General features: G+C 35.8%; 1 protein-coding gene across 4 annotated transcripts in view; it reads left to right on the plus strand.

The window, feature by feature from the left end:
* The window catches only part of GCA (grancalcin), a 44,944-nt gene that overhangs the window by 12,764 nt on the left and 11,150 nt on the right, over positions 1-21,030 (plus strand). Inside the window, exons 1-3 of one of the 4 annotated variants that reach the window (XM_015432298.4) lie at positions 11,967-12,114; positions 14,379-14,462; positions 15,380-15,547. In XM_015432298.4, coding sequence (XP_015287784.1) covers positions 15,416-15,547 — 132 coding nt within the window. In that variant the 5' untranslated portion in view covers positions 11,967-12,114; positions 14,379-14,462; positions 15,380-15,415. Of the gene's footprint in view, positions 1-11,966; positions 12,115-12,228; positions 12,312-14,378; positions 14,463-15,379; positions 15,548-21,030 lie in introns of those variants that run through there. The other 3 variants (XM_005573323.5, XM_045368281.3, XM_065525579.2) reach the window with 3 other exon arrangements.

The raw sequence follows: 21,030 nt of genomic DNA on the forward strand, positions 1-21,030 counted from the left end.
GAGGTCAGAAGATCGAGACCATCCTGGCTAACACTGTGAAACCCCGACTCTACTAAAAATACAAAAAGTTAGCTGAGTGTGGTTGTGGGCGCCTGTAGTCCCAGCTACTTGGTAGGCTGAGGCAGAGGCAGGAGAATGGCATGAACCCTGAGCTTGCAATGAGCCGAGATTGTACCACTGCACTCCAGCCTGGGCGACAGCAAGACTCTGTCTCAAAAAAAAAAACAAAAAACAAAAAACAAAAAACAAAAAAAAACTGTATATATAATATACAATATTACTTATATATATTATATGTCTATAACCTCATGGCAGTAGGCCCCTGGGCACTTTAGAGCATAAATCCTTAGCTAATATTTGGAAGAATCAAATTACATATGAATTCAACAGAAAAGTCCACAATGTCTTTAAACTGGAGACAAAGTAACAAGTGCAGGAAATCTGAATCAGAATTACTTCGAAGGATTTTTGCTTAACTCATGCTTACTAACAAGGCCCATAGCAGTCCTTCAACTTGTGGTTCAGGAAAGAGATTGAGGGACTGAAGGAGGAAGTCCTAGATCATTGAAAAACTCTCTTGCTTATAGTTACTGGAGTTTCTTATACTTTTACCAAAAATGAGGAGGGAAGTTATAGAGACTATAAGGAAATTCAACTTCCACACAAAAATAATGCACAATCACTTTTATTGCAAGTTTATCATGGCCTAGGTGATTAATATTTAAACCGAGAAGATTTAATGTGACTTAGTTATACATCCCTAAGATGGCAATGGAGAGAGTCTCAATGGGTGGATCACTGGGCCCCATCTGTACTCCAAAAAGAGTACACTTTTTTAAAAAAGTTCATATTTTGGGATTATGCATTTTTAGAAAGGCGTTTGAAAGTCTCTGCTGGGGGATCAAAACATGACGTACAAAGAATTCTCACAAAAATAGAAATATGGTATCAGTGCTTTCTTAGACTGCCTCACATTTATATACACCCAACAAGTAGCAAGATTAATTCAGAGCCGGCAGCTGCCTTTATCAACAGTTTTTCATTGAATCAAATGCTAAAAAAGTTGAGCAAGCTCTGGAACCTGTATACCATTTTGTTGAAGGTGGGAAAGGGACTTCAATTATATTATGCTACTACTGTTATAAATGAAAGAATGGATGAGTAAAGCCAGTAAATGAATGAAGAGATGAGACACCTATTTATTAAGATCACAAATTATACCATATTTTATAATGTAAATGTATACTGCATATTAAAATATATTTTCTGATTATTCCTAAAATAATTAACTTTTTTTCCCTCTGAATTCCCAATAAATAAGCTGTGTGTTTCATTTATCTGAGTATTTGTGTTGAGGTTATATAGATTTAACAGCTTTGGGGAGCTTGCATAGTCCCTCCTCATCCTTAAAACTCATTCAAAATTTTAGAACTTATTTGGCATAGATTATTTCATTTCATTCATCCTTTCTCCCTGAAAGGCAGTAAGAGTCTCGAGGGACATACTTATAGTATGTGAGAGATTTTTAAATTATAAAGTGATCCAAATTATTTTGTTACTACAAATAATCTATTTAAAAATACTTCGATGAAGGATTTATGATTTTTAATAGACAAAAATAAATAAGGCAGCATGCATGGACTATGAGTGATCCCTGATAAACATCTTAGAAATGCTTCATTCATTTCAGGAACAGACTGCTTATGTGCTCACAAATGTGCTGCATGCTGTTAATTACCAATTAAGCATAATGTTAACATTTAATAATTGTGGAACACCCACAGGGAACCCTAGAGAAAACCTGAAACTTATCTTGAAAAAGGAATTCTGGAGGCTGACCAAAGTTCTCAGATGAGGCCAATTACTGCCTAAGGCTCATCTTACTCCCTGGAACCTTGATGACACGGTGTCTCCTTTGAAGAGGTGGCAGGCACAAAGCAGCCCAGGCTAAATCCTAGACATGGTCTTATCCATGCTTTTCTCAGAAAGGTGTAAGTGGGAAAGCCTTCCCTTGCTTCCTTCCTGAGGCTTCTCCACACTGCGACTCACAGATGATGTTTCCTCTGCCGCCACCTAGTGGGGCTTTAACTACGAGATCTCAACTGCATTGGAACAAATTAAGCTGATTCAGTTAAACAAAACTGTAACTATGTACAATTATAGATTTTTTTGCCAGTTAACAGAAAAGGGAGATAACCTATATTTCCTACTATGAAGGTAAAATCATGGCTATAATTTAAACTTAAAATACATGTTATAAAGGCAGAGAAGATAACCTTTCTACTTCATTACCTCTACTGCTAGTGTTCTCTCCAATCTTCAGAAAAAAATCATTTAAAAATTAAGTTGCTCAGGGCCCAAGATACTTCTGCCACAGATTCAGGGGATAAGGGTTTAAATAGCTGTAGATGAGGGAGAAGGTAACATGTATTGAGGATGTTTACAGGGATTGTTTTCATGACTATGCTTATGTTACACCTCCGTGCACCTTTCTTTTGTGATTCGATGGCATCCTGAGCTTACATCTAAGCCACAGCACTCATCTCACTTTGTTACAATTGCATTTTGACTTATCTGCCATTCCTAGTAAGCTATAAGCTTCGCAAGGACAGGCGACATGTCATGTCTTCATTATTTTTGAATCCTTAATAGTAGTTTAGAGCTTGGCACACAGGAGGTACTCAGTGCATATTTAGTGAATAAATGAACATCAAATGCCTACCATGTGCTAGGAGATGTGAGGAAAACAAAGATCTATACCTATGCTTTTCCTGCGCTTTCTATATGTTACTACATTTAATCTTCACAACTCCATGAGTTTATGAGTGGGCCTGTTGTTTTCTCTTGCTCAGTATTCATTCCTTCTGTTTTTGGTAAAACTGCCCCTAGATTTTCTTCTGGAGAAACCACCATTTCCTCATCCTCAAACTATCTTTGGGTAGGATTGACCCCTTTCCCAGCTATTGAGCTGGAGCCTGATTAGTTTAACCTATTCAACATATCCCACTCCCTAGCTATAGTGATTAGGTGTGAACATGGAACCCAATTAAAACCAGAGAAATCCTAGCACTTTGGGAGGCCAAGGTGGTGGATCACTTGAGGTCAGGAGTTCAAGACCACTCTGGCCAACATGGTGAAACCTCGCCTCTACTAAAAATACAAAAAAAAAAAAAAAATTAGCCAGACATGGTGTCAGGCACCTGTGATCTCAGCTACTGGGGAGGCTGAGGCAGGAGAATCGCTTGAACTCGGGAGATGAAGGTTGCAGTGAGTCAAGATCACACCACTGTGCTCCAGCCTGGATGACAGAGTGAGACTCTGTCTCAAAAAAAAAAAAAAAAAAAAAAAAGGACCAGAGAAACAAAAGTGGAGATTCCTTGCAGCTATTTTTAACAGTGGGTTATGGTTGTGCCTAGGGGGCCTCCCTCTATGTTCTAAGAATGGAGGCAGAACGGACAGCTAGAGAAATATGGGTCCTTGGAGAAACTGTCTATATGCCAGATGAAACTTAAAGATGCCCAAGAGTTTGAGTTACATGAGCCAATACATTCTCTTGTTTAAATATATTGAGTTGGATTTTCTGTCATGATATTAAGAGGACTTACTGATCTTCTAATAGGGAGTATCGCCATTTTGCAAAGGAGGAACTCAGATTTAAAGAAGTTGCATTATATATTCCAATGTCATACTGTGAACAAATGAACTTGGAGTCAATTGTCAACCCCTTTGTTATTTATTGCACAGTTTCTTCTAGAGTTAGTATGGACGATAATGACTGGAACCAATTAACCTAGTCTCTTAAAAACAGAATGTGTGTGTGAATTAATGAAATCAGTATTAACAAAGTTAAAAAAGTAAAATGTTTAAATAAAGAGAAATTGTCCCAACTCTGACATTGGTATTACTTTATTATTTTCATAATGTGCTCAGCTGATAGGTAGTTTCCTACATGGATGTTTCCTAAATATTAATGAGGGGAAATATCAAAATTCAAGATCTGAATATCAGCTGATGTTTTTCATTATTGTAACACTATGGTAGACTCATAGCCTGAAGATACATGTTTTGCTTAGTTAACAGTTGAAAGTTGAGTTTAATAATAATTTAATTTTTCAAATTTATACATGAAAAACTATATTTTAGGCAATGCTTTCCAACAGAAATTAGTTTTGTTTGCTTCTAAACATGTATTTATTGATGTGTAGATTTATTTAAAATAATGTACAGAAAGATATTTCACATAGGATATCAAATACATAATTATTTGATATTTGTTATCTATATACTCAAATAGTTAAATGGTTTCTATGTCCCCACTTTTTTTTTTGTATCTTCTTTTCATTTTATTTTTTTTGATATCAATAACTATAATTTTCTTAGACACTTTATGAGCAAACTCTAGCCTAAAGATTCTGTTGCTAGGTAACATCCTCCTCTTCCTCCCCCCCTTTCTTTTCTGCTGGTTACCATAGTGCCTCTCTTAATGCGTGGCTCAAGCCCTGACTGTAATCCTGGAAGTTGAATAAAAACCTGAGTCTCTCTCTTTCTTTCTGTCTTCTGTATAACCTAGTTGCTCAGTGAAATATTTGGATTTAATTAAGTACCAGTTAATCATTCAGTGTAATTACTCTATAAATATCTACTTTGTGCAATTTATCTGGATTTTTGGTTTACCTTACAGAACAATTTCATGGGTTGAAACTCTTACTGAAGAGTTGTTTAATTTGGGTAGGGTTGGGAATTTAAGTTCTGGAATTTCATTTTGATTTAATTAAATACAGATTAATCATTCAGTATAATTACTCTATAAATATCTACTTTCTGCAATTTATCTGGATTTTTGGTTTACCTTACAGAACAATTTCATGGGTTGAAACACTGAGACTGAATTTGAGCAGAGTTCGGAATTTAAGTTCTGAAATTTCTTTTTCTTCAGTGTGCTTGACATTTTCCACCTGTCCATAAAGATCTACTTTTCACCCTTCTCTGCATTGCTCTGTGCCGGGGGAGGCTAACCTTTGTGGATTGCGTCAATGAGCTCCCTTTTCCTCTAGCTTCTGATCAGATTCAGCCAATGGAAGCACTAGCAGGAAAGCAGAGGTGGGGAGAAGAGTGAGGTTTTGGTATTTATTCCTTAGGCTAATCTTTATGCAGGTCATGGTGCATCCGTGTACCAAAAGTCATGTGTCAGGGGACCCTCTTCATACAATAATTCTATCCAGGTTTTGATAACTGCTTTCTTGCCTTGCACCTTCTGCCTAAGGGTGGTAATGGATCCTCAACGCTATTTGCACTGGGACACTATATCAGGCCTGATTGGTTTATCTTACCTATGTCAACACTTTTGTAAATAGTGACTTTATTACAATCCCTCAATTACTGTGTCTGAATGTGCCATCTGCTTTTTTCTGGTGGAGGTGGCAGCAGCAGCAACTGAGCTTTATGGCTAAAAGACAGGCAACAAGGAAAGTGTTGAAGGTAAGCTGAGCTGAGCAGAATCTTGGGTGGTGCATTAATTGGGCTCATTATACCCATCCATAACTGATTATGGGTCCTCATCTACATGAGTACCTATCACAGTTCTTACCCCTTTTTGTACCAGGAGAGTACTAAGATTTTTTCTCTTTCTTTTACTTCAATTTCTAATTCTGGATAACTCAAGCAATGAAGTGTTTTATAGCTTGATTCTTAGGTTTTAAGTAACATTAAAGGCTCTAAGAATGGGACTTCATTCTCTCACATTCATTCAAAACTATACACGCACTGGTGATTGTGTAGTGAAAGGTGACAGCACAACAGTGAACATTATGACCAGGGTCTCCTGTTTTCAACTTTCAGATTTTGTGTGCTATTTCCTGAACATGAAAAATAATCAGTTCATGTTTTGCTTTAAAAATATTTTGCAACTGCTTTGATCTGTGTCTACATCCACAATGCAAGTTATTACTACGTTTCCTCTGAAGATGTAATTGGTGCTACTTATTTCACAAGATTGTTGTGAAAGTCAAATGTGATAATGTGCAAAACAGCTGTGAAAAATATCAAGTGCTATATAAAAGAATAAGTTGTAATTTTTAAATTGTTATTTCCAGGTTTTATTTCCACCAATAATTTTTCAGAAATATGAAGGGGGGCACTCTTATTTTACACATACACAAAACACCTGAGGATTAATGTGGAAATGAGATGATCTCAGCTTTTAGTTGGTCAATAATATATTTAAGAATTGGGCCACTTTTATGTTTTTGATGAAACTATTTTAAATTTTTTGTAACAGGACTACTCTAACTTAACTGACACTATACAGAAGCGAGTTACTAACCAATGGGATAAGCACCAACATAAAAGAATTTAATTGACATATTTAATTTATATATTTCTAGACAGTCAGCTTTGTGGGTATATCATCCCATGTTATTACAGAAGCGACTTACTAACCAGTGGGATAAACACCAACATAACAGAATTTAATTGACATATTTAATTTATATGTTTCTAGAGAGACAGCTTTGTGGGTATATCATCCCATGTTATCTAGGTAGAATCTAAATGATATTCATAAGCATGCAACTTGGACTTAAAATTTAAGGTAGGTATTTTTCTGATCTTACCTGAAAAGTAGATGACTTTATTGAGGCTTTTAATCATACTGTTGCTGTTCTTATTCAGCATTAGTTGTGGACATATATTGTGATCAATATTATCTACATATATATAAAATTTCTTAAGAAGTTTTCATTGAATCCAAATTGCTTAATGGACTTAATAATCAAAGTGAGGATGTATATATGCAGAAAGTATACCAATTATCACCTTGTTGAAGAGCCTTGTTAACAATTTTATGCTAAAATGCACTATTATTAAATTGCTTCAGAGTTTGTACTCCTGCCAAAAGAGTACTAGTATTTTCAGAATTAGAAACAGAAAACTGTGTTATTGAGAGCTTAGCTGAAGAAAGGTCAGTTTGTCAAATGGCTGCTTGAGGTAATAAATGGTAAATAATATTTATTTTTGTCTTATTTGGCATGCTTATTATTTTTCTTCTGTCCTCACTGGTGGGCAGTAACCCTTAGAAAGATATTGAAAGGAACAACTTCAGACTTAAAATAAAATTATTACTGGATGGCTTCACTTGACACTGTCATATTTTTATGTCTTATGCAAATAACACATATATACCTTCATTATTCCATATTAAAAACACAATGAATAATTTCTGGAAAAGTATGATAATTATTGCATGTAGATCAATTAAGGAAATCTATGCTAAGGAATATTGGAAATTCAATTAAGGAATACATTTTAGCATAAAATAGATAAATACTAGGGTAGATCAAAGTGACAGCACAACAGTGAACATCATGATCAGGTGTCTCTTTTTTCAACTTTCAGATTTTGTGTGCTATGGACGAAATGCTTCCCTCCCCAAATTTGCATGCTGCAACCCCAGCCACCAATGGGATGATATTTGGAGATAGGTATTTAGGAGATAATTCAGTTTAGGTGAGGTCATTATGGTGGGGTCCTCATGATGGGAATCGTGCCCTTATAAAAAGAGACCCCAGAAAGTTTGCCCCCTCTCTTGCTATCCTCATGCACCAAGCAAAGGTCATGAGAGGACACAGGGAGAAGGCAGCCATCTGTAACCAAGGAGAGAGGCCTCACCAGGCACTGACCCTGTGGGCAGCTTGATCTTGGACTTCTAGTCTTCAGAACTGTAAGAAATACATTCCTTTTGTTTAAGCCACACAGCCTATGGTATTTTGTTATGGCAGCTTGAGCTAACAGACACTGTGTATGTACTTTTTTAAGTGTTATAGGGATTTAGAAGTTGTCAGAATTATTTTCCATATGTAATGGGCTATACCTGTAATCCTCTAAGTCATAAAACTATTTATATTATTAATTTTTATAATCAATGATGCCCAAAGAGGCCTTAATTTCTTAGGCCCCTTTTGCTTTCATTATCAGCATCAGCAATTTGTTAGGGCCATTTTGGAGGAATCCTCCCTCTCTAAAAATAAATTCTTTGCCACCTGTCAACAGTATATCACATGGAGAAAGGTCTGTTAAGATGCAAATGCTGAGTGGCTGGTAGGCACCCTCAACAGAAGTTGTTCACTCCAGGCAGCCTCTTAGATCAACAGCCTGACATAGTCACTTAGTATCACAGGCGTCTCAAATTTAACATCTCCAATATTAATTCTTGATTTAGCACTATTCCAAACTGCTCCTCCTCCAGTCTTCACCATGTCATTTAAGGGCAAATCCAAAACACCAGTAAACCCTGCTGGCTATACCTTAAAAACAGAATAATCATCTCACTACTTCTCACCATCTCAACTGCTATACCCTAGTAGGTCACCATCATCTCTAGATTACCAACAGATTGCTAACAGATCTTGTTTCTACACTAACCCCCTTCTATTGTCAACACAGCTGAAAGAGTGAGCCTTCCTAAATCGTATCATGTCCCACTTAGATTTCAAACTCTTCGGTGGCTCTGTAGCACACCCAGAGTATAAAAGAAAGTACTTAAAATGGTCTGTGAAGCCCCGCATGATCTGCTCCAATGTCCCTGCTCTGCAACGACTCCTACTCTCCCTCTTGCTCAGTCTATTCTGGGCTCACCGGCCTCCTTGTTATTCTTCAAATAGGTCAGGCAGGGTTTTGCTTTAGGACCTTAACTCTAGTTCTTCATGTGGAAATTTCTTCCTACAGATACCTCCAGAATGTCTAACTCATTCATGACCTCTAAGTTTTTGCTCAAATCTTGCCTTTTCAATAAAGCTACCCAAGTACTCCATTTAGAGCTACAACCTACTCTGTCATCTCCCTACCCCTTAACCTTGACTTAGGTTTCCTTATTTTTCAATAGCATTTATCATCTTCTCACATGGTTTATAATTTACTTACTCATCATCCTTACTTAAACTATTGTCTGTTCTCCCTGCTAGAATGTAAGCTCCAAAAAAGCAAGGACATTCCTCCCCTTCTACTGATGTATGTTTTCCACATCTAAAATAATGTTATATTATATATGTTCAATAAATAATTGTTGAATAAATGAATTGTTCTATCTAAATGAAATTTCTTAGTGACATGAAATAAACTCCATGAATGTTGGTTTCCATTAGCTGGTATGTCTTATTATATATATGTATATTATTTATATGAGGGAAGTAGGCTCTGGGTTTGTCACTGAAATTTGCTGAGGAGCTGTAACTCTTTTCTCTCCCTCATTCATATAGTGGGAAAGAGAAAATGAGGTGGCAACAGATAGGAAAAAGAACTGCAATTAATTTATTGTTTATATTTTACTGGTAAATGTGCTGGTTAATTGAATATCTCAATTTATGATAAGACCAATGCCAACAAGATTCAGAAGAAATTCCATAGTTAGACACATAATCCTGTAAGCTTTATGGTCACCAGAAAGGAGGTATCCTGTGTAAGAGAAGTAATTAAATTGGCTAATCTTGGTCAAAACAATGCATTTCCTTAGCTATTTCTCTAGTTATATTTTCTACTGCCATTTAAAAACTTTTCAAGGCTTTTTTCTTTTATGGTGTAAATAATTTTATTATATTCTGAACTACAGCACTATGGTTGGGGATGGAGAGAAAAGGGGACATACAATGTTTAAGAAACCACATTCTGCAGCCAAACTCTCAGATTTGCTAGTCATTATGCAACTGCAGTTGTGGGTAGTGAAATACAATTCTCCACCTGACTTTTCACATTTATAAAATGGGAATAATAACACCTGATGGAGTTGTTTTGAGAAAGAATACTTCACAACACACAATGCCTGGTACGTCATATTCACTCTATAACCATTTTTATAAAATAAAGAAGGATTTTATTAAAAGAAAATATTTAAAAAGCGAAATTTTTAAATAAACATGACATTTTCATAAAATGCTATTATTCATACAATATTAACTTGACTGATGGAGGCAAATTAACATTACTATTATTTTTAAAAAACTCTATGGCCTTATTTGAATTTTTATACTAGGATATTTATAATTTGAAACACCAGTTTTAGGGAGGGAGATGCTGTGTTGTTCAAAGTCCTCCTCTGCATCTTCATGGTAGGAACTTTCTTTGGTAGCCCTTTCTCTAAGTTAAGATATATGTTGGCAGGAACTATGAAGGATCTGATATTTTACTCTAGTTATAAGCAAACAAGTAGAGTGCCACAATTGCATAGAAATTGGCAGAATGTGTGAGATTCCTGAGTCAGAGACAAAGAACTTTATTACTCAAAGCACAACAGACAGCATGAGCTTCATACTTCCATAGATTCCCCTCATTCTGAAGTCCCACAGGGCGAAGAGGAGCTGCCAGATGGGTGCTGCACATGCATTACGTTTGTTATCCAACTGGAAGAAGAACGCCAAGCTTAGGAAAGTCCTAAGAAGGCTGCTAGCAAATGTACCCAAACTTTACCCTGGCAGGAAATACTTTCTTTGAAATTAAATGTGCAGAAAGGCAAGAAACCCATGGGGACTTAACTCCCAACTACACAAATGCAGTTGCATCAATAAGGCTATTTTGATGAAAACAAGATGAACAAAAATTTTGACCACAGAATTAGCCTAACATTATAAATGTAAACACTCAATCCTTTCTAAGCAGTTCTTTGAATATGTAATCAGTTGGAATACAATTTTGCAATGGTTTGTTCTTTCTAGTGCTTTATCACTTGATACCTTCATAAGTCATGCATTTTTCGCTCTTATCACGTAGGTTTTACCTTTCCCCTCTATATATTTATGCCAATAATTTAACCTTAGTGGCTTAAGTATTTCTTACAGCATTGAAGGAACTTACAGACACTTTCCCAAGAGTAGCTTCTACATCAGCAATCTTCCTTTCTCTCTGCCATTTCCTCTGAGAATTGTTTCACAAGGTCCAACATCCTCTTCTGTAGCATAGCTGAACAACAGATACTCAGCTCCGCAAGACTGATTTCTTTTGTGAATAGTTAACATTTTTTTGATAGTCTTATTTTTAAGAAACATGTTAGCCCTTCTCTTGTTCTTCAGAGATAACTCAAAATAATATCATTTGGTCTATTTGTTCATAAGCCAAAGCTACAGCTGCCGTGTCCTTTTAAACTCAGAGCTACAAAATTCATTTGAGTTCCAGAGATAAATCAGACTTGTCCATTGGTATTACTTAATAAGCCAAAATAATTGAACATTGAACAAGAGTTTGCCCAAAGGCTGAGTCAGATTATATACAGACACCGTCTACATTATCAGTGTATAAACAGTAAATAACTTTTTAGTATATGTTCATGTCCTGTGCAATATTTGGGACATACTTACACTAAAAAAAATTTATTTGGAAATCAAATTTAACTAGATATCCTGTTTATTTGCCAAATCTCACAATTCAGGTCCCCATTTATCTACCGAACAGAATCAATAACCTGTTCGTCCAATGTGGCCTCAAGTGGGTTTTGGCGCAGAAGCGCTCCTCTTGGATTACAGGTGTGGTCCTGGTTGCAAAGTTTTGATGTGACGTCAACACTATACAAAAGTAAATGTAACTGCAAATTTTGAAATTCACAGATGGGTCTTTGAAGTCCAGCTCAAAAGCGTGGAGGAGTAGGTTAAAATAAGTCACAGACTTGCCGGTTTGGGGTTTCTAGAAACAAAAGTAACTTTAGGAGTTGAAGGCTTGTGGAAGACCTTTCCAGAGAGGGTGGGAAGTTGCAGGAGAAAAGGCTTCTTCGGGATTTAGAAGGAGAGCGCGCGAGAACCTGAGCTACCAAGTAAGAGCCGAGCAGGGACTGGTGGGCTCCCGACGGGGTGTAGCCAATCAGCGCAGAGATGGGTGGGGCTAGGCTGCGGGAAGGGGCGGACTGCAGGAGAGTTGGCTCCAAAGTGTGGGACTCAGCCAATCGGAACCGGGCAGGCCGGGGCTGGACGGCGGAAGGGGGCGGGTTCGGAGGTGTGTACTGTACGGTGAGTCTTTTAGCCTCACCTGCAGCTTCGCCTCCCTGCACCTGCATCTGTGCTGTTCTCCCAGCACTGCGGACTCGACTCGAGGGTGACGCTTGCTTCGCTCGTCATGGCCTACCCGGGATACGGAGGCGGGGTGAGTCCCAGCCGCTGGGCCGTGTCCCTCTCCCTCGCGGGGTGTGGCGCCCCCTTGAGGGCGGTGCCAGCGTGCCGGGTCCGCACTTGGCTGCTGCTCCCTGCGTCCGCGCCTGGTACTCGGCGGCGCGGGACTCCGGGGGTGTTGGGAGCCAGGGCCGCAGCGAGCATTGAGCCTGGGCTGACTTGGAGCCGCAGGTGTGGAGCCGAGGGAGTGATGTGTGTTTGGAAATTTATTTCCTGGAATGGAGGAACAAGCCACCCTCTTCTTGTTCCAGTAATCTTTTGTGGTACATCCCTCCCCCGCCCCCCACTCAGTGTTGCTAGAGATCCTGTTTCTGAATTTCCTGACCACTTCTTGTTCTCTAAGTTCCTTATGAATAAATTAAGGTGTACGGTAAATAACTCCTAATCTTTACTGTTATACGAAGGGCAATCTGTTCTAGACTCCCCCCCACCTCCTCGCCCCCAGGCGGGGGGAAGTTACTCTTTCTTATAACTTTTAGCCTATATCACCTTTGGGAGTTGCAAGTTATAATCGTAGAGTCCTGGTGGCTAGCCCCTTCTTTTCAGAAAGGAACCCAAATCTTTAGTATTGATGTCAGTGATCTGCAAAGTGGGTTGAGCACGCTGTGTTAACAGAGTTAACATTAGCTTGATCCATTGCGGTGTGGGTAGAATATATTTTCTATTTTTATTTCTGTTTGTTTTTTGCCTAAACAGAGAAACTGTGTTTTACTGATTTTAACATAGGACTTGACTTTGGGCTATGGTTGTGGTCTTCAAAAGAGTTACTCCTACCCCTGGGAGTTCATGGTGTTTGTTGTTGTTCTTGTTCTTGTTTTAGGATATGAATTTCCAGGTCCTCAACTTCCACACATACTTGCTTCTAAAATTGATTTGCTTTCCTTAAGACTTGCCTCTATTCCCTGTGGCACCTTCCGCTTTGTAATGCATACTCCTCCTCAGTCCTTAAATTTAGGAAGGAAGTTTAAAGTGCCTAAGGAAAGGAAAGTCCCTTAAAGATTAGTCAAGATAGCATAAACCTGTGGGTCTTTAAAAACGTCCCTAGCATAGACGTATTTTCATTTGGTTGAAGCTCTGTTAGATGTGTGATATATTTACTCCTCTTGGTATGCTCCTAATTCATATATGTATGTCAGAGTGAGGTGGCAAGAGTAATACATTTTCATTCAAATAATTTGGTGCTTCCTTACCCACTTTTGTCAGAGTACTTGAATTTGATGGAGAGTTCCACGACACGATAAAGAGAACGTCTGTATATGTTTTGAACATTTAAATACCCTTTTCCATGAATTTAAAATAAACATCTCTTTTCAGCTGTTCTCATGCTCATTATTAATCGCTGGAAAGAGAAGTACCCTCAATAGCTGAAGCAATATAGATTACAGACGCTGATTTAAAAAAATGTAATTGAAATATTTTAAGATACATTGGATAACATTTTGGGATAAAACTTACATGATTTCTTTACTAGGAGAATATTAATAAGATAGTTGAGACGTTTATAAATCATGTTAAAGGAAACCCACACCTTATTAATGTTTCTTATATTCTTTTAACAAAATATAAAATGTCAGCTGCTAGACCTAATTGTTTTGATAGTATACTTTTATCTAATTAAGTGTATGATTTATCTCTGTAGGAGATGCATTTCCAATAGATTTTTACTTTCTTCTTTTAAGTATTGTTTATAAAAATTGTGTTGTTTTCTTTTCTTTTTTTTTTTTTTTACTAATTGTATATGAATAAAAATTATAACTCAATATAAAGGACGTTTTTTGTTTCTCATTTTGGTCACAGGAAATGAAACAATCTAAAACTTTGTTACATGTTTTTATTTGTACATGTATTATACAAGCTTCAGTGTTTTCAATAATAAAAATACATTTTAAGCACAGGAAACTTACACAGAATAGATTTTCACACAAGAAATAGCATACAAAATGAATTCAAAGATGAAGAATCTGTCTTTAGAAATCACTTTTAATCTGTTTTGCCTTCCCAATTTGCAGCATTAACTTTCCCCAGTCTCATAATTTGAGAACCTGGTGGTCAGATTAATGATGGTTACAAATTCTTTACCGCTCCCCTTATCGAAAAGCACAGACTATTTCTCCACTTCCTTCAATCTGGGTTGGGCCTGTTTCACCTTCATCTGGTAGAATACAGTAGAAAAGGCACCATGGCGGTTCCAGACTTATTATTGTAAGAGGACTGGCAGCTTCTGTTTCTCTCTCTTAGAACCTGACTGCCATGCTGTGAAGAAGTGGAAGAGCCATGTGAAAGGGCCCATGTGGAGGAGAACTGGGGTCCCTGTCCAACAAGGTTCATCCCTAAACACGGTTTACATAAATTCATATTTCAAGTTGTCCTCTTGATAGTTTCAAATGAGTCAAAATTGATCATTGTCATTATTACTACATAATGTGGGTAAGGAAAGGCTTAGACAATATTTTCATGTCCAAGCCTTTCATGTTTCTGTGCATGTTTTTAATCTTTACCATTGCCATTTTGTGAGGGCTTTAGTTAAAACTAGATCACATGATCTATAACAGCAGAGAATACCACATATATAAACTGTAATAAGTCACAATAGGCTGGAAAGAAACAAGTGAGAGGCTAGCATATGGAATTCTCTCTCATCCCTCAGGATTCTACCACAACCACTGCAGTTTCTTTAAACATTTTGCTTCCTGCCCCTTAAAAGATTTTTGAAAAACTATATACCCTTTTCCCATATTTTATATTGACATATAAAGTTTTTATTTTAAGTTTAAATAGTTGTAAAGAATACAATACCCAATATATTGTAAATGTTGACACTTAACAAAGTTTCATTGTATTTACACATATATTCTTCTAAGTATGTGTCTTGAGGGTTACTTCTTAGTTTTACTTTAGGTAAAATCTTGCATTGTTTTACTTTTTGTTTACTTCAGTAATGTTGGTAAACATTTTTAAAAATTGTACATGTTCCTCTGTTAGATTAAGTTCTTAGAGGCTAGCAGCTTTCTTTTTTCCTTTACACTTCTTTTAATGCTGGGTAATATATGTTAACGAATTGAATTATGTCTTAATGTAGGACATCTGACATTTTGTAGTTAAAGTTTTTGTGATAGGATTAGAAGCTTTGGTAACTGTGTTTACTTTTTGATGGGCTTCTAATAATTTCTTTTGATCCAACTTTTATAGATAATAGGTAATATTTATATTACTAACCTTCTCCTGTTTCACTCTTATAGTTTGGAAATTTTAGCATTCAGGTGCCAGGAATACAGATGGGAGAGCCAGTGCCAGAAACAGGTCCAGCTGTACTCCTCGATGAATACTGTGGGTTCCCAGCATTTTCAGACGCTTATTCCTCAGCTGGTGACTCCGTGTATACTTACTTCAGTGCTGTTGCTGGACAGGTGAGATGCTAAATTTATTGCATAAATATGTCTTTGAAAATTATTGTTTAAGAGAAATGTCAGCTATTTTACTTAGAGTATCATTTTAAATGTATATAAAATTTATATTTTAAACTTATCTAGACTAATTTTTTTCCTGAGATCAGAGATGAGCATAGTCCTAATTATTTCATTTTAAAAGTCTGTTATTGTGATGCTTGATACATTGTTCATTTGACTAAAAGAGGAAACATTTTTTTTCATAGTGGGGAAATCTGATTCTTTCTTACTTAGTATGCTTGCCTTACTGAAATTCTTCTACAAGGGGCTTCTCTTACTAGTCACTAAACACTCCACCAAAACTTAGATATTATATCTTCTTATGAGTTATCATTTTTCTATCACTTAAATCTTTTTATTTCCTTCACTCTGTTTGACATTTAGGAGCATCAGACTCTTCCTGAGTGATAGATAACACAAAGCTAAGTAGGTTTAGCCTGCACATTCTTTTATAGCATGCAAAAATGAGTATTGGAAATTTGAGGAAAGTAGGAAGTATTTTAAAAAATTATAAGGAACAATATTTCTAACTTGGGCCTCACTCCTATTAAAAAAAAATCTCAGTTAAAACCTAAGTATGTCAAACAATATGATTGGAAATCACTTCAGCGTGTCATAAATTTATTCAAGTTGAGAAATTACATTTTTTCACAGGTGAAGTTTTTTCATTTATAGTAATTTTGATTTTATATGGCTAGTAAAATTTCCAGATTATCAAAATAATCATGTTGGGATTTATTAAATAAAAATTAAAGGAGATAGTATGTTATCATGAGGTATGGTATTAGGATGTTATTTGTTTCCAGTAAATTTGAGCGATTATTTAAAAGATTGACTTTATTGTGATCAATAGGGAAGTGTGAAACTGCCAGTTCAAGTACATGAATTCTGTAGGTGAATTGTTACTGATGATAATGTGAATACTTTTGTCACGGGAAGCTTTTCTTTTACTCCTACATAACTGTAATGCTATACCACAGCTTATTCTTTTCTAAGTAATTTTATGTATATTTTTCATGTGAAATTTCAAGGAAAATTAAGCAAAGAGGATATGTATTATACCCCTTTGTATCAGTTATTAGTTGTATTTGACAGAAGTATTGAGTAAATATTCAAGATTGGAAGGAATACAATATTATTAGATGCCAATGTCTTCCAAATTAATTAATAAATAATATAGTATTATTTGAGTCAAATTCCAAAAGGTTTATTTTTCTTTTTTCTTTTTGGCACTTGCTGCAATGATTCTAAAGTCTGTCTTGTATACTATGTTATTGAGAATAAATATTAAATTATAATATATAAATGTATTATAGTTATTAATAATTGTGATAGTGTGGTCCTAATGTAAAAACAAACATATAATACTGAAAAGCCCAGAAGCTTACCTGTGAATTCAGTATGTGGTAAAGGTAGCATTTCGTATCAGTGGGGAAAGAATGATTCCTGAATTAACTATCCTGAAATAATTAACAATTTATCTAAAAGTAAATGTAAATCCTCAGCCCATACCATATAGTAGCATGAATTCCAGATATATTATTGAAAAGAAGTTGTATTGGTGTTTATCTCCTATTGTTGAAATAGATGAGCTTGTCTTTTTTTTTTTTTTTTTTGCTGCTTTAGTATGTATTGCAGCACCTGCTATATTTGCGTTTTTGTCTACAAAACTTCTTAGAATAGTCATGAACTAAAATAGTTGTGTGTGTTAATGAAACATTTGGGAACATCTTTTTAAGATGTGCGTTTTTTTTTCTTGATATGTTTCATTTACTTGTTTAACAATTTGGGGGGGAAATTGAAAGCTTTTCTGTGTTTATGGAATACAGTGGATTGGTGCATGGAAACTGGGGACCAGAGAGGATTTGGAAAAAGAGATCTACATGAAAATCATCTTGAGGGAGTTGGGGCAATGTATCAAAGAGGAGATTTGTAAATTGTGGATGGTTGTGGGAGAGGCTCAATGATAAAACAGATTAGGAAAAGGTAAAGAAACTGGCAGAATGGAGGTGCCAATACCAGACTAATGGGCAGAAACAAATTCACTCTTGAGTCTTAGCTGCAGGCCTTACCTCTTTTCTTTTATAATGGTCAACAAAGATTTATTGATGTAGGTAGAATTTTATAGAACTTTAATAACATTTTCTTCATTCCCTTGAGTGTTCACTAGGTCTAATATGCTTTTCTAGGAATAGACAGTATACATAGAATTAATAGAGATGGCAGACATTCTGTTTTGGCTACCCCAATTTCATTTACCATTTTATTTTTTATGGTAAATGTAAAAGGTAAAAGGCTAACCCTTTACCTTTTATTATGTATTAGAGGCTGGGGGACTATAATACTCACCATCCCAGATACCTTTGTACCTACTAAAGGCGGCCATGTGCTGTAGGACTGACCATTGACATGTAGGTGCAGTATCTTTGGAAAATCTTTTTACCCCAAATGAAAAAAGCCTTACTGGGAGCAGCCTTGGGTGTGGCTGTTTTTGCCCCTTCATTCTTCCTACCTGGAAATGGGACTTGAGGTATGGAGGTGCAGCAGCCATCTTGTGACCCTGAGACAACAGGCTTGAGATAAAGACCTATAGATAGGGAATGTGGAAAAATGTAGAGATTGATGACAAGTCTAAGTTGCCATACAGTCCTGTTCTGCCTAGCCTCAAATCTGTTGTATGAAACAATAAACCCCTATTGGTTTAAGCATCTTCAATAGTATTTTCTGCTGTTTGCACCTAAATGGTACCCTAACTATTCTACTCATTATACCATTGTCATTTTAAAGGATTATACTGGGAATAAGTATTATACTGAGAATAATTCTGTTATCTCTGTTTGACTATGTAATATATTCATCATATAAAATTACAACTTAAAGTATATGAACTGGACATATATTTGGAGACTTTTTTTGACTTCTGAACTATTTCAGCATTTTAATTGTTGGCAATAAATTTGCTATGTTTGAACTATTTGATCCTTTCCTTAAATTTCCCAGTCTTGTGCTTTTGAATAAATAAACTCCATGAAGACAGGGTTCTGGTCGTATTTTCCCTACTTGACAGATAGATATCAGGAATATATAAACATTTGATAAATGCTTTAAATGGATGCATTAACTATCCCATTTTCAGTTTTTAGTTTTTTAGTCTAAATATTTAGTCTAAATACAGTCTAAATATTTAGACTAAAAATATTTTCAATTTTTAGTCTAAATATTTAGACTGTATTTTTTCATATGTTGAGTTCTACCTAGCTTTGACTGATCAGGTGCAATATCTGACTTATGTATACTGCTCCTAGAACCCAACTACCGAACTCACATCTACAGCCATATCCTTTTTTGATGGGCCTCATAATGATGCTCTATGAAAAACATCCAATTAAAGGTTTCCACAGTGTTCTTATTTATAGGATTAAGTATTCTAAACAGTAAGGATTAAATCATTGATTAATTCGGGGAAATTCTGGTTTCTGTTTTCATACACACACACACGTGCATCACAGTAATACCAACAACTTTAACTTTTGTATGCACACACTGCTTCTACTTTTCCACATAGCAACTGTGATGTGGGCATGACACATGTACCTTTGCATTATAGATAAGTAAGCAGAGACTCAAATTGAGTAACTGAACAAATAGGACTCGAAGTTGGATATTATTTTAAAATCTTGCTGCCTAACTAAAGGCAATTGATTTTTATTAATTATCTACCTGATACTCTTGTAATTTAATTAGGACATTCAGCTTTCTACCACTAATGCTACCTAATTCAGTTAAGGGTTTATATAGTTAGCCTGATTATCAGCTTCAACTGTAGGTAAAGAAATCCAAAAGTATCACTTGGATTTTATCCTTGTAGTTTAGGAAGACATTGCTTATTTGTGAGTTAGTCATTAAGATAACATGTTTTCATAACATCTCTGAAGTGGTATACTAGAAGAATGCTTTCTGATGGCAATGAATAACTTCTAGCAAAGCTGTTACGGTTGTTTTTCTAACTTTAAAAATTCTGTAAAGAGCACATGTAAAGCAGAGTTCCATTCATTGTACAGATTTTTAAATGTAATCCACATTTGAGTGAGAAATTCCAATATTTTTAACCTTTTGAAGTAGTAAATGAACATGGTCACAAACAGTCAGAAATGCCAGCAGTTTAGTGAAGAACCAGAGGTAGTTGTTTTCATTCTACCAACTAACCTTCTTTGTACTAGATACTCCGCTACAGCCTGGGAATACAAAGATGAGGGAAACTGAGACACTGACTCAGACGATCTCTATGTAGCCAGGGAGATACAGACAAGTAGAAAATGGTAAGAATGTAGGGAAAGATGTGCTAGAGGTGAACAGGTGAAGATGATTGCAACACCAAGAGTTTGTACTTGTGCTGTTTGCCGAGAACAGCACTGCTCAAAGTAAATATAAGATGAGCCACAAATGCAAAGCACTTAGTTTTAATGTCTCACAGCATTATTTCAAAAAGTAAAAAGAAATGTGAAATTAATTTTAATGCTTTATTTAGCCCATTATATAAAAATCCTAACATTTCAACATTTAATCAACATACAAATTATCAATTATATTTTACATTTTTTTTTTTTTTTACTAAATATATGAAATCTAGTGTGTATTTTATATGCACAGAACATTGTAATTCAAAATAGCCACATTTCAAGTGCTCAATGGAGCCTATAGCTAATGGCTGCTGTATAGAACAGCAGGAGCATAGAACACTGTTCCTTCAGATATCTGCATAGCTTGCTCCTGTGCCAAAAAGGCCTTCTGCCGTCTTTTAATTTGAGGAAAAATTTTCTAACCTGTCCCCTGATCTAAAAATATGGCTAATTTTCAAAGGTATAAGTTTCTAACTACAGAATTTCAAATTTAGTAAGCAAGATTCCTAGAAAATACATGTGACAGAGAAAGGAGCACTTAGATACTCTTGACTAGGTAATGCCATACATGTGGTCCATTAAGAAGAATGCTGCTTAGTATTTTGTAATTTCTATTGGAACAACTGCAGTTTTGTAAGGGGTTCTTTTGCCAAAAATCCATTAGAATATGAGTGCTAATAATATTTCTTAGAAGTAATTTAGAAAAGTTTTTTGTTTTGTTGTTTCTTGGATCTCTTATGAAGAGTATGTTTTCAATTTGCCTCCTTGATCCTTCATCATAGCTGACGTTTTGCATTTGTGCCAATGTATGTGATGGTTCCAAAGGAATTACTTATTTTTGTCAAAAACAGGATGAGGTACTGAATCATAATGAGAATATTCAACCTATTTCATTTCCATTGTGATTTCTTGTTTGCATTTTAAAACTTTATTTTCTGTAATAAGTTCAGGCAAGATATGTTTGGGCAGTAATCAGAAGAATAGCTGCAAGATACAGGGGGACTCTAGAATTTTGCTAGGGGTAATGGCGGGGGAAAATATATA

The sequence above is a fragment of the Macaca fascicularis genome, chromosome 12 (genome assembly GCF_037993035.2).
Source record: "Macaca fascicularis isolate 582-1 chromosome 12, T2T-MFA8v1.1".
In the NCBI taxonomy this organism is placed as follows: domain Eukaryota; kingdom Metazoa; phylum Chordata; class Mammalia; order Primates; family Cercopithecidae; genus Macaca; species Macaca fascicularis.